The sequence below is a fragment of the Eleginops maclovinus genome, chromosome 13 (assembly GCF_036324505.1).
Source record: "Eleginops maclovinus isolate JMC-PN-2008 ecotype Puerto Natales chromosome 13, JC_Emac_rtc_rv5, whole genome shotgun sequence".
Lineage (NCBI taxonomy): Eukaryota > Metazoa > Chordata > Actinopteri > Perciformes > Eleginopidae > Eleginops > Eleginops maclovinus.
Window position 1 is genome coordinate 6,929,383 of NC_086361.1, and position 13,842 is coordinate 6,943,224.

The 13,842-nt window shown below is 41.0% G+C and overlaps 1 protein-coding gene across 1 annotated transcript; it reads left to right on the top strand.

The window, feature by feature from the left end:
• Positions 1-286: 286 nt before the first annotated feature.
• brd2a (bromodomain containing 2a) lies at positions 287-11,357 on the top strand. The gene is given in 13 exon segments (XM_063899590.1): positions 287-2,428; positions 4,794-5,100; positions 5,335-5,472; positions 5,659-5,800; positions 5,947-6,143; positions 6,230-6,754; positions 6,974-7,102; positions 7,220-7,411; positions 7,518-7,733; positions 7,735-7,778; positions 8,057-8,376; positions 8,619-8,747; positions 9,295-11,357. Coding segments are annotated over 13 exon segments (2,502 nt in total). The 5' UTR covers positions 287-2,396; the 3' UTR covers positions 9,426-11,357.
• Positions 11,358-13,842: the final 2,485 nt, after the last annotated feature.

Consider the following 13,842-nt stretch of genomic DNA (forward strand, 5'->3'; position numbering starts at 1 on the left):
ATTCAATCCCATTCAGATATAAACCAACTATATTTCTGTGATTCTATATAATGTTATTGTTTTGTGTGAATTGCTTCCCAGGAATCCACATCCCAACCAGAACCGACTACAACAATGATCATTCTGAAATACACTTTTCATGAACCCAACCAAAGACTTATTCGTAGCCGACTTTTTCCTGCTTTAATTTGAAAGCCAACACTCGTCAATTGTTCTGCTGCTGGATTCCCTCCTTTCCAGGGAACACCCAATTGAGTATCATATGAAAAAACGCGAAACTGCTCTTGGATCAGTCTCGTGTATTCAGTCTATCGTTGCCAATGCGTCTTCATGGCAGGGAGGGACGCATGCGCAATGTGTTGTGTTGCAACACAACTGAGCTCGACAGCAATCTTCATCTGGAGAAAACAGAGGATACTAACCCTTTTGAGACAAACTGAGAAACTACACATGATTCAGATTCAGGATTACTTCGACCACATACATGGATTACAATAGAGGAAGCTTTGAAAACACCACAGTCAAAATACTAAAATATTTTTGTCACGTGGTCAAACTTGACCAATCGGAGGGAGCCAGAACAAGCGGAAAGTATGCTCTTTGTTCGGGTATTTTGCCAACTTTATCCCGAATCTGAGCCTTATACTTTGTATAAATCAAAGGATGTGTTTATAGCGAGCGCGTTTTTATAGAAAATGGCACCGTGTGGATCATTTTTAATGCGTTTTTTTCGGAATGCCACGTGTTGAAGTTTTGATTCAGTTCGCTCAGCCTTATTTCATCACATGACTCCCCTCCCCCACCCAGCGCAGGGCTCGGTGAAGAAGGCGGACATGTTTGAGGGAAATGTGTTGGTTAAAAAGTATCGAGGTGGAAGACAAGAAGAATATTTGAAGAGAGTTCCGCATTATTTTGGGATTTACCAGTCGCTATTGATATATTTTTTAATTCAAGGTTTTTATGTCCTACTTTTGAAAACAATGTATTTTTGATAATGTGATTTATTTTTAAACAGAATCTACTTTGTTTTTACAATTTAAAACTTTAGCGATATTTAATGTTTCAAGAACATCTTTCCCTCGTTTATTTGAGTGACATTGTGTGGAATCTGTAACCTTGGTGTGGGGGATGGGTGCATGTGGTTAGGTAACCATTTTGTGTGGTTGTTGAAATGTCCCGATAGTTTCGGACGCTTTTAAAGATCAGAAGTCTTGTTTGTACCTTTTTGCGTCTGTTATAGTTTTGGTTTGATCTCGCTTTGTTTTTTACGTGTAAAGACCAGCTATGGTATTACCATTTTTAAACTGCAAAAAAAAAAAATGTAATTCCTGAGGATTTTACACATTTGTCAGTGGGATTGTTTTTATTCATTTGGTTATGCAGCATAGCCTAGTTTTATCAAATGAATGTGGTCTGAGGTCAATGAGAAAAACTGCTGTGTCATTCAATAGATATTGGTAGTTCTTATGATCCTGTGTAGATGTGGTCTTGTTATAAGTTGTTGAGGTAAACAGGGGCTATACTCGTCGTTATACATGAAGTCGGAAGTTTGAGGCTCTGGACTTGATCCTAGTACTGTGGTTGCGTTTGTAAGGCATGGAGGCCTTGTCCTCTAATGTTGGCTTGTTTTCTGCAACAGATAAACGCTTTTTATTATACTCGTGCTTTAAAGCAATATGTATCACATTTTGTTTGTTTTGCGCAATGTTTTACCGTGAATTATATAACGAGTTCTACAATATTACTATGTGTCACTGTAGTTAAGATGGCGGGAGTGGAACTCTTGTGAAAGACAGAAATGCGGATATTCAGCTAAGCATAGAGCTCGTGGGAGAGGCTCTTAAGGGGTTCGCGTGACCCGGCGCCTGAACCAATAGGCTTCTTGGTATGTACCCTAGAAGCCCGCGTTTCAATCCCATTGACCAATCCCCGCTGTCGTTTTACACACGTTGACGTAATGTAATATGAGAAGGACGAGGGTGGTGTCGGTACCCTCACATATTGTACAGGATTAAATTGAGGAGCCAGTTATCAACAGCATTTCTGCATTACAGAATAGGCTTGGCCAATGGTATTGTTCTCTATCTTTGACGGACAGAAGAAACTTGCGAATAGGTTGGCCCTAAAGGTTGTTAGTAACGCGTCAGTATCTAGGGGAGTGGTGACTTTGACTGACATGGTAGGCAACGAATAGCAATTCAGAGGGCGTGAGTAGGCTGACGTAGTCTATCCAATAGGGTGAACGGTTGGTCTATAAAATAACGGGTGTAGTCGCATTGTCGCCATTTCAACGAAGCTGATTGAAGGACTTCGCTGTGGCGGGGAGCGGAGATACTGACGAACAGAGACGGATCCAGGTCTGAGTCTAGCTAAAAACAGAATCCGGATCCATCCTGATGGATATGGCCGTTAACCCGCTCCTTGAAAGGTATCTACCGGTAAAATTGACTCTCAGCTTTCCATCAGAGGGAATATTGTAAACATTTCTTATGATTTTATCTAAAAAATGTCGTCGCTGTCAGCCTGTGTTTGCTGTAAAACGGAAAAGGGAAATATTCAGTGACTATGCTGCGGGAAGGAGTGTATCAGCTCTTGAGAGGGATTATAAAATACATTAATGTCGAGGAAATAAATTGTGTTGGGTTTGAAACAAGCTGCGACTGTTGTTCGCACTACGCCGGCGCCATCTTCTGAGCGCCTCTGCCGTTGGCCGCTCTCTCCCGCTGCCTTTCAGTGCTAGCATTGCTAGCATTAGCATTACAGAACAAAAACCTTTTCTGTAGAGCAGTGTCCAAAACACCGACCAACCTTTTTTTTTAATTTAAGGGTAGTGGTTTGTGTAATTAAGCGTTTTGTTCTAAACGTCATGACACAAGGTACGCTCTCAACACCGTTAACGTTAGCTTGTAGGGCAGTTAAGATGTATTCGGACTGCTAACAACACCAGAGTGTTCAGTACCTTAAGCTGTTTTCACCCAAAATAATAAGAGTCAGAGTTGTGTGCTTACAACGATCATTTAGCGGTTCAAACTAGTTTGTTATTGTAGCCATGTGACGGGCAGTGGTTGTTGTGATCACCGGTACGACGACACATAACTATGCAAGGGTTAACCATCCATGTGTGTTGGCTGTTTTCAGTTGGTTGCTTGGTTACATTGCTCAATGTCACTCAATCCAAAATGGGTATAAAACTTTCATCATGGGGATTTTATTAGGTTTCACATTATTTAAATATAACTCCACTGTACCCAAATATCATTGTTTTTATTTTCTTGGACATATTCCCAATTTTACTTTAACTAATTTGTTAACCAAATTACAGCTAACTTGAAGAAATATGTTTTTTTTAGTGCTGTTATTGTTATGTACATGGTCACTTTCCATTTTTAAATAATAAAGTACACTAACTGTCAAATGTGTTTCCAAAAGTTGTATTATTCAAAAAATGCTGTCTTGCCAACAAAATTGCTAAACTGTAGATAAATTAACGCTTTATTTGTAGTCTACAGCCATCCCTGCATATGTATTTCTCTTCTGTGCTGACCGGTTACCGCTCTGGAGACCATATGTGTCTTAACAGTGGTTTAGTGAAATGAGTAGATGGAATACAGTGATAAGGTACACACCTGCCCCTTGCAGGATACAATACAGGAATACGATCTGTTGCTTCAATGCCAAAACCAGGAAGATCAACTATATTAATAATATTTTGTTATTTAACAGTGTTTTGCAATTAAGTCTCGGTAGGCTATATGTTTATGAGGAGTTCATGCTGTTGACATCGGAGGGAGTGGAAGTTTCCCTGACATCCAAAAATAACTACGGCAGCCAGGTATACTGAGTTTAAATGAGCATTTCCTTGTAGGACTGCAGCAATTCTAAAGAATTGGGATGATTTTATTCTACTTGCAAGTGTATCTAATGCGCCTTGTTTCAATACAAAGCGGCTTTTAGTAGTCTTCCTATAGTATTAACTAAGGTCTTAAAACTTGCTACAACTCAATCTTCATGTGATTAAGAAAATCTTTTATATATATTTTCACTCCTTAACATCAGAGCTGTCAACATGGGAAACCTGGTAATCCAGCTGCAGCTAACTGACTATGAACACCCCTGCTCATTTTTAAAGCTAGCACAGCAACATTCCTGTTTATGAAATAGTGCAATGGTGTTAAAGACGCGTGACAGCTAGAAATCATTAATGCTTCCGTATGGAAACTACCTTGTAACAACTACCACGTGCAGTGGCTAGCTATATGCCAGTACTGCTGATACAATTTGAAAACTTATACAACACAGCAAGATGCTAACTCATAAGCATGACGAAATGGCTGGTAAAAGCTTGTGCATACTACATTTTTGTATAATCCATCATAACACAAGTTGTCATTTCCTGTTCCACATGGCAACGGGGAGGAGTTTCAGCCGGTCTTATTGATATGATTGGCTTAAAGAAGGAGTGGTAGTCGGACTGTACATTTTCTTGTTACTGTGTTTTGTGAGGGTTGTAGTCATATAATTGTGAATCGATTTTAAAACAACTCGCAATATATGCCAACAAGAAAACATAGTTTTGTCATTCTGACATGCAACTTAATTAATTGTATTATCCAAAGTATTTATGGGAATAAATATACATCAAACATGTTTCTACTAATACTTGGAAACTAGAACCTGGCTGTTATTTTATTTTATGAAGGCGAACAGCAAATATTGTTCAGCATTAGAAATAGCAGTCCTGTAGCACATCTTCCAGGTAGTTTAATTGGTTTTTTTTCAACTGCTCTCTACAGCTCCCATGTCGGGATTGAGGTTGGCTTAATGGGAGTCACAACGATGGACCAGAGTTCTGGCACAGCCGGAAAACGCATCAGAAAACCTTCCCTTCTGTATGAGGGCTTTGAGAGTCCTGGGATGCCCCCCCTCAGTCATTTGATGCCTTCAGGACCTCCACAGCCCCTGGTGAAAGACCCAAACCGGCAGGGGAGGATGACTAACCAACTTCAGTTCCTACAGAAAGTCCTGATCAAGTCTTTGTGGAGGCACCACTTTGCATGGCCCTTCCATGAACCTGTCGATGCGGCCAAGCTCAGCCTGCCTGTGAGTGTACTTACTAGTAATTACAAGACTTACCTTCTGTTGAGAAGAGGGGCGCACATTTCTATGAAACAGTCATTTTTACTGTCTCACTTCCTAAATATATCATTTGAAATCTCTGTCACTAATATACAGTTAACTATCTTACCATGTAAAATCTACCGTGTCAGATTAAATCGTATAACTAATAACACTAAAGAAGCTTCTGATCTTGAAAGTCTTTTTGACCCCTTCCAGGACTACCATAAGATCATCAAAACTCCCATGGACATGGGCACTATAAAGAAGAGACTAGAAAATAACTTCTACCGCAGTGCCAGTGAGTGCATGCAGGACTTCAACACCATGTTTACCAATTGCTACATTTATAACAAGGTAAGACTTTGTGATTGAGACTAACAAGATCACGTTTCATGCCAGCTGATGTTGTTGGCTCTTACATGTGGTTGCCATTAAAAGTTAAGATGCAAAATTCAGTATATTGAAGAAAACATGTATTTTATAACGTGTAACAACGTGTGTATCTTTGTACTGTCATAATCATTACATCCCCCTCTTTAGCCTACAGATGACATAGTACTGATGGCTCAGTCTCTGGAGAAGGCCTTCCTTCAGAAAGTCGCTCAGATGCCCCAGGAGGAATTGGAGCTAGCTTCTCCCACAGGGCGGATAAAACCAGGCAAACCTGGCCGAAAAGGCAGAGGTAATGCAAGCAGGCAGTCAAACCAAGCATCTCAAGTCTGCCATACTCACACAGACAGTACAAACCATTTATTTTATTTTTATAAAAACACACTGTCTGCAGTGTCACCCCTTCCTGTTCTCTTATCCTCGCCCTCTGTCTTGCAGTCTCCGGAGGAGTGACTACAGCTCATCAGGTCCCGGCTGTTTCCCAGTCAGCATACTCGCCTCCCACGCCGGAAACACCTGACTCCATCCTCTCCACCCCTCCACAGACACACATGACCAAAAGTCTGCCCCCTATTCTTACTGAACAAAGCATCCCTACCATAACTGGTCTTACCCATACACAGCCCACCACTAAGGTAAAAAACTGTTTGTATGTTAATGGAGACCAAACACTAAACGTGCTTCCAGACTCACCCTAAGGTCTTCATATTTTTCTTCACAGAAAAAAGGTGTGAAGAGGAAAGCAGACACAACCACCCCAACGACTGTAGCCATGCCCATCATGAGCACCATGGGTGTCAGTGGCATCAACATGGGGATGGGTGGTGGGCACAACTCCCCACTCACCCTCACTTCACTTGGGGTAGACCATAACTCCAGCCTGGGGATGAACCAAGGCCTTAGCCAGGGCATGGGCATGAACATGGGGATGGGCATGGGCATGGGGATGGGCTGTGGAACAGTAATGATGGGTACCAAATCAGCATCTGGGAGCAGGAGAGGAGTGAGTGGACGAGCCATCAAGCCCCCCAAGAAGGACTTACCAGATTCCATGGTGCCACCACCGGTGCGCCGCAGCAAGCTTAGTCCCCAGCTGCGCTACTGCAATGGAGTCCTGAAAGATCTGCTGTCAAAGAAGCATGCAGCGTACGCCTGGCCGTTCTACAAGCCTGTCGATGCCTCAATGCTTGGTCTCCACGACTACCACGACATCATTAAGCAGCCCATGGACCTCAGCACTATCAAGGTACTTACAATAAACACACTTAATATTAACATTTCAGGACAGAGAAGCAGGATTTCTGTTTTCCAGTCCTTCATATTACACTTTCATTCTTAATCACTCACACTTTCTCCTCTTTCTTGGTCTTAGTTAGGGAAACTTCTGTGACATCATACAATAGGGAAGATTAACTGTTTATGGCAAGTTTAATATGTACCTATAATCTCCTCTCATTGTCTGTAGCGGAAGATGGACAGCAGAGAGTACCGTGACGCCCAGCAGTTCTCTGCTGATGTTAGACTGATGTTCTCTAACTGCTACAAGTACAACCCCCCTGATCATGATGTTGTGGGCATGGCTAGAAAGCTGCAGGTAATGCACTTCATTCATACTGTGTTTACTACTGCTTACATTCTAGTGCTTCCCTCTAATCATCACTGTTCTTGTGTGTTTTATAATTGATACTCACACACTCTTTATTCCTTTCAGGATGTCTTTGAGTTCTGCTTTGCTAAAATGCCAGACGAGCCACCAGCACCCCCTAGCTCCTCCTCTTCCTCCTCCTCCTCTTCCTCCTCATCTGAGAGTGAAGCCAGCAGTGAAAGTGAGGAGAGCGAGAGCAGCCCCAGCTCCGACTCTGAGGAGGAGAGGGCAAACCGGCTGGCAGAGCTGCAGGAACAGGTTTGTACTCCAGTGTTCAGACAGACAGACAGACACCATATTTAATCATTTTGGTAAACCGTTACATCAGTATTCATCACATATTCATCCTGCTTTCTCTCTTCAGCTCAAAGCCGTACACGAGCAGCTCACTGCACTCTCACAGGGCCCCATTGTCAAACCCAAAAAAAAGAAAGAAAAGAAGGACAAGAAAAAGAAGAAAAAGGTCGAAAAGGAAAAGCATCGGAAGATAGAGGAAGAGGTGACACCCATACGACCGCCCAAGACCCCTAAGATCACAAAGACTCCAAAATCCAAGAGCAACAGAGGAACTCAGGTCCGTAGTGCCAGGCAAGAAGGCCGCAAGCAAGAAAAACAACAAGAGCAAGTGAGTACTGACACCTGCTGGACGATGTTGGAGTTGTGAGGGTTGCATGATGCTGTATCTGCTGGTGTAGAGGTAGAATAAGTCAGGCTAATTTCTCCTTGATGTACAATACATTGTTATTGCAGTTGAAATTAAAATATGTAATACCAGTTTTCTTAAAGAGAGTGTGCTTGCTTGCTGTTAATGATCAGGTTTGCTGTATCTCTTTACTGTGACTACAGCTAGAGTCATCTTTTAACAGTCTCTCCCTCCTTTTCCTTTTTTTCCTGTCTCATCAGAACTAAAAAAGGCGGCATGACCTTTAGCATGCCTCAGCCGGTCCACGAGCCCATAGTGAGCCATTACGACTCAGACGAAGAGGAGGAGACGGCCCCCATGTCTTATGATGAGAAGCGCCAACTCAGCCTCGACATCAACAAACTGCCGGGCGAGAAGCTGGGCCGCGTCGTTTACATCATCCAGTCGCGCGAACCCTCGCTCCGAGACACCAACCCTGAGGAGATCGAGATCGACTTCGAGACACTGAAGCCGTCAACACTGCGGGAGCTGGAGAGATACGTCATGACGTGTCTGAGGAAAAAACCCCGAAAGCCATATGGTTAGTAGAAGAGATCGCTATAGCTGTTTTAAGCCCAAAATAATGCAGATTCGTTGATCGATCTTTTTGATTACAGCGTTCACAGGGTCTTTGATACTTACTTTACTGGAACAGAAACGTATAAATCTTTATCAGTTTTTATATTATATTCTATATGATATTCTGTTGAGGCTGTACATCTCTGATACTGTAGCGTAGTACTCTCATCTAATGGATATTGTCTCCTGTCTGTTTCTTTGCAGCTAGTAAAAACAACATTGCTGGCAAATCTCGGGAAGAGATCGCTCTGGAGAAACAAATGGAGCTGGAGAGGCGGCTGATAGACGTTAGCGGTCAGCTCAACTCCGGAAAGAAGCCTGTAAAGACCAAACGTGAGTTTCCCCCACTGAGCTCTCCAAGATTAAACTTTTATAGTTTAAGGTCATTTAACTGTATTTAAGAGCTACCGGTTTTCAGAAAGAAGGTGGACTCTTGATTGATATTTTCTTTCCCGAATGGCTGATGTTGTTAAATCTAACTTACAAATACAAGTTAGGGACTGTTTTGTATTTAGATATTGTTTTTATCAGTCCAAATAATTTGGTTTTTCTATATATATAATCAAGACATCTGTATTTGAAAGAGACAACACACTCTACCATTTTTACCTGTTATAAAATGAACAGGTTATCCAAAGAGTTGATGATTATTTTACACCCGATCAATTACTCGACATATAGTTGCAGTCCTGCTGCTGTTCTGATTTTGTTATTGTGTTAAATTGCTGTTCCTTTCATTGCATGCTCTTGAATTTCTCAACATCCCTCATTCTTGTCTCAACATTTGACCTTTTTATAAGATAGATCTCTGTTTCTGTATTAAAATGTTGACCGTTTAAAATGACGTTGTTGTCTAAACATATTTGATATTCTTTTCCAGCAGAGAAACCTGCAACGGAGCCGCACAACACCCAGCCATCACGTCTCAGCGCCAGCAGCTCCTCCTCAGACTCTTCCTCCTCATCCTCCTCCTCCTCATCTTCAGACACAAGCGACTCAGACTCTGGCTGAGAGGCCGTGGGTTTCTGTACGACTGGGTCATGTGAGGGACCCTGGGTGATTTGCTTCCCACTGAGAGGACTGAACTGCAGTAGAGCTACTGACGATGGAGCCGCAGGACGGATCAGACAAGATGAGCACGGGGCAGGACTGCTTTTGCCTCCAAGTATCATACCAAGAAATGGGGAGATGGAGCTAACCCTGCGCCCATTCATCCAACCCTGTCCTGGACAAAGCAAAGTTGGGAATGGATAGTAAGGAGACTGATTGTAAAGCCGTGCCGTTCTCTTGAGAACTGGCCTTGTCGGGCAGAGCGAGGGACGCTCCATCTCCTGCACAAAAAAAAGGAGAATAGCGACGCATGCGTTGGAGGGATAAGGGTGCTAGAGCCAGAATCTGTCTTATTTCTGGAGATAATTTCCCTTCTTCTTGTGCTCCCTGTCTTTATGCTGTATAGATAAGGTGTACAGTTATACAAATATCTATTTTTCTTTTATAAAGAAGCATTTTACGGAGCTAATTTATTCCCTCATTCTGGGAAAGAAGAAGTGGTGCGGGTGGAGTTGTCTTAGTTTTTGTTTAGTTTTTTTTTCTTGAGTGACAAAGAGGGTAGAGGGAGAAACTCAATGCATTTGTGTGTGTGAGTGTATGAATGTGTCATGTACGAGTTTGCATGTGTGAGATCCTCATAATTTTGACGCAGGCGTTGAAAATCAGTCTGCACGCAGAAGCACCTTGGTTCAGTCAAATACAGAATGCATGCAACACAGAGGAGCTGACAAACATCTGTGTGATCATGCACTTGTATGAAAGGGTCGGCCACTGTACAGAAATGTGACGTAGTTACATGACATCAGTTTAGAAAACCGTATATCTGTTCCCATGTGTGCTGTCTTTTTTTCGTCTATCTCTGTAAACATGTTGCTTTTCTTCTTTGTGACCAATCTGCGAATAAATTGTGAGGACGTGTCTTGTCCATTCACCCGTGCCCAAATAACATCCTGGTTCTTTTGATTTCTTTTGGTGTTCATGTTGAGTTTGAATATGTCCAGAAACATCTGACAAGATTTAAGGTTGTAAGACAATAGTTGCTGGTTCTTACATTTGGTATTTTATTATTTAAGGTGGAGCATTTTGGTGAGATTTTCCCATGAGTCATCACTCCTTCGCACCACGGTGTCATAAAAAGCAAACTGCTTATAACAATTTGGCCTTTAAGATCTACGGCAGCTTAAAGTACAATTTGTGTGTTAACTGATTTTTGTGTTGGAGTAAGTTAATGTAGTTGTGTGAATCTAATTGGTTGGGATGTGTTCACCAGCAACATCAGATAGAGGATGACGTTTTCTCCTGTTTGGCCTCTTTGCAGCTAAGTGAGTCTTTCCTTTTAAAGTAAACCAATGTGGATGAATAAGACAAGCAAGTGGCAGCAGACCGTTTACCAAGTAAACGGAACATCTGGTTTATTGTGAGTAACAATGCAAGGTTGGTTTGGTGGTTCTACTAAACAATGTTATTTAGGTGTGTCGTTTATGTTCTTTAAAAGTCGCCTTCAGCGTGAGATTGGAGTTTTATATGTTTGAAAGTGATTCTTTTTTTTTAGCAAGAACTAGAATGGAGATTTGTTTTCACATACTGAAAGTAATCGAAGCTTTTAAGTCGAGGTCTACTCTACAAAATATGCACAGAGTAAATAAATGTCAGGATTTTAGAAGTGTACATACAGTCTCAATCTTGAGCATGTTTTTGTTCTTCAGTAACTTTGTCCGGCTGTTTCTTCTTCGCCCAACAAATATTTTTTTGGGGGCTTCTGTTGTCAGACAAAATACTCCAGTTGTCAATGCTCATTTTATGAAGCTTGGCAAAAATGTCAACGCCTCTGTACTTGATTCCATTTTCAGAATTTCATCTGTATTAAAATAAACTGCGACATGTTCATCCTCACACTGACTGGGGGTATATTATTTATAAATTGCAGGTGCTCACTGTTCTTGGCTCAATAAAATACTAAAGCTGTGAAATAGATAGGATAGATTCTCATGAAGCTACTGACCACATTTGGAGTTGATCGCATTAAAACTAGAAGGATTTCATTCAAATAAGTGTCTTGAAAAGTACAAAAGTTGCACATAAAAAAAAAATTAGCTGACTTCCTGTTAGGTGTACGGATTTATGATTCATGACTGTCGGTGCTTATATTAAACAATACCACATACGAGTAAAAACATCTAAATACTAACAAAAATAAAAAGCTGATACTGAATGTAGGTTACAGTTTTTATTTAAAAGGACAGAAGTAATGATTTGACTCAGTTCTTATTGGCCAAATTGATCTTTTTTTTATTTGCCTGAAAGAAGGTAAATAATCGACATACTCTTCTATAGTCATAAGAACTGGCCTTTTCTATTATCAAAAATTGCCTATAGTTTTTCAAACCTTCTGAATGTGATAAGCTCAATTGTCTGTATTCAGCCACACATATCCAATGAGTTGTTCCTTCTGTAATTAAGATGTACAGCCATTTAAATTGCTCATTCATCAGTAGCAAACATTGCAAAATCATTCAGAACCCAGTAAATTCGGATTGGATTACATGTCTACTGTGATGAAACTGGGATTGTGTGTCTTGTTCCAGTGAAGAGAAGACAACAAGTTTCCCTCATCCCCCATCTTTACCCCCACCGACATGCATCCACTCCCTGCAGTGGGTGAGGTAAGACACCTCGTCCTTCCTCTTCTTCCTGCACGGGCTGTACCAACTGCCCCCCCATGTGTACTGCTGTCACACACCTGCATGAGAGGGGGCAGATCACAGAGATGTGGTGGGGCAGAAAATGAGGCAGCATTTCTTGTGCACTGCATTTCTTATGATAATAAAAACTGTGCATCTTCTGCATCTGTTTGAGTGTTACATTAATCTGCACATATGAGCACTGCATGTGCATCTTGTGCCACGTAGATATGATGGTGTACTACATACATATTAATACTGTGTGCATTGTATATATTGTACAAACTAAAGTGTTGATGAAAGATTATAACACAGTATATAATATGTCCCTTTAGTTTGTCTTTTATTTCAACAGAAAGTGTTTAACTTGGTTCTATTTTAATTAGTGCAAGTGCTCACTTTCCGTAAAATCCTCTTGCAGGATATTACTGTGAAAGGGTTAGGCATCAGATGCGCGGTCAGAAGTTACTAAGCAACAGACAAAAGAGCTCAGTCAGAAACATTGAGTTCTCCTGTTCTGCAGAAAAACACAGCCACTGGCGTTTGAGTGATACATACTGCCAAATGTCTGCCTCATGCAACTTGTGTTGACTTTGAAATTATGTTCTAAAAACTTCATAAAAACATTCAACAAATCACTGGTAAATGTATAGTTTTATATGCAACAAAATACATATGCCTGTAGATGGGTTGATGGTTTATGATACATCAATTCCATGAACGCTTTGTTTCAGCAGCTTTAGCTTAACTCTAGAATTATTGTGTTTTAACAATTATATCAGATTTCTTTTAAAACTTCACAGTGTTTGAACTTATCCCTTTGTCATCAGACTTCCACTTCATCAGTTTTCTCATTCAGATCAACTAGTTGAAGAATTGGTTATAAATATAATATGAATACTTTATTCATGATGAATGATTTCAAGTTGAATAGAGTAATGTAAGTATTATTATATACGTACATATATACAGGATATATATACTGTGTATACTGTATGTATACAGTGGCGTTTCTATATGTAAAAAACTGGTGGGGCACGAACAACTTATATATGTTATAGGCTTCCGGTGCTTCTTCAACACGTCAACAAATAGCTGTAAGTTAACCATGGTTCTGAGGCAACAGCTAGCTGGTCTTCACATACAAAGTGAGAGCGAAAGAGAGAAAGAGTTTGAGAGAGAGAGGAAGTGTGTGAGAAAATGGGCAACAAATGACTACTCTCCAAAACCCCAAATTATCAACAAGCCATATGTCATATGTCAGGCCATACATTTGTGCACACAACGTAGTGGCGAGGTATTGGGCGCTATCACAAAGCAATACTCAGCAATAACAACAACCAGCATGCTTCAGCATGAAAGCACCGTATATAGACTTTTGATAAACAATAGAAAAGCGGCACGGTGGTTACCTCCAGTTTTTCTCCAAGAGTCAGTGTCTCTAATTTGTGCTCCAGTAAATGGTCAACTTCATTCATTTTCCGTTTTTATTATTTATGGCTCGTCTCCTGTTCTCAATTACATTTCCCGGGCACTGGCACCATCCAATCAGCTCTGGAATATGAGATGACGTTGTAGTGGGGATGCGAGCACTTTGCCCACTTGTGTTTTTTTTTTGTTTTTTTTGCCACACACACTGAACAGAAAACTACTCTGAGCATCTGTTTAAGCTGTCACTAATATAAAGGCGTCTCACA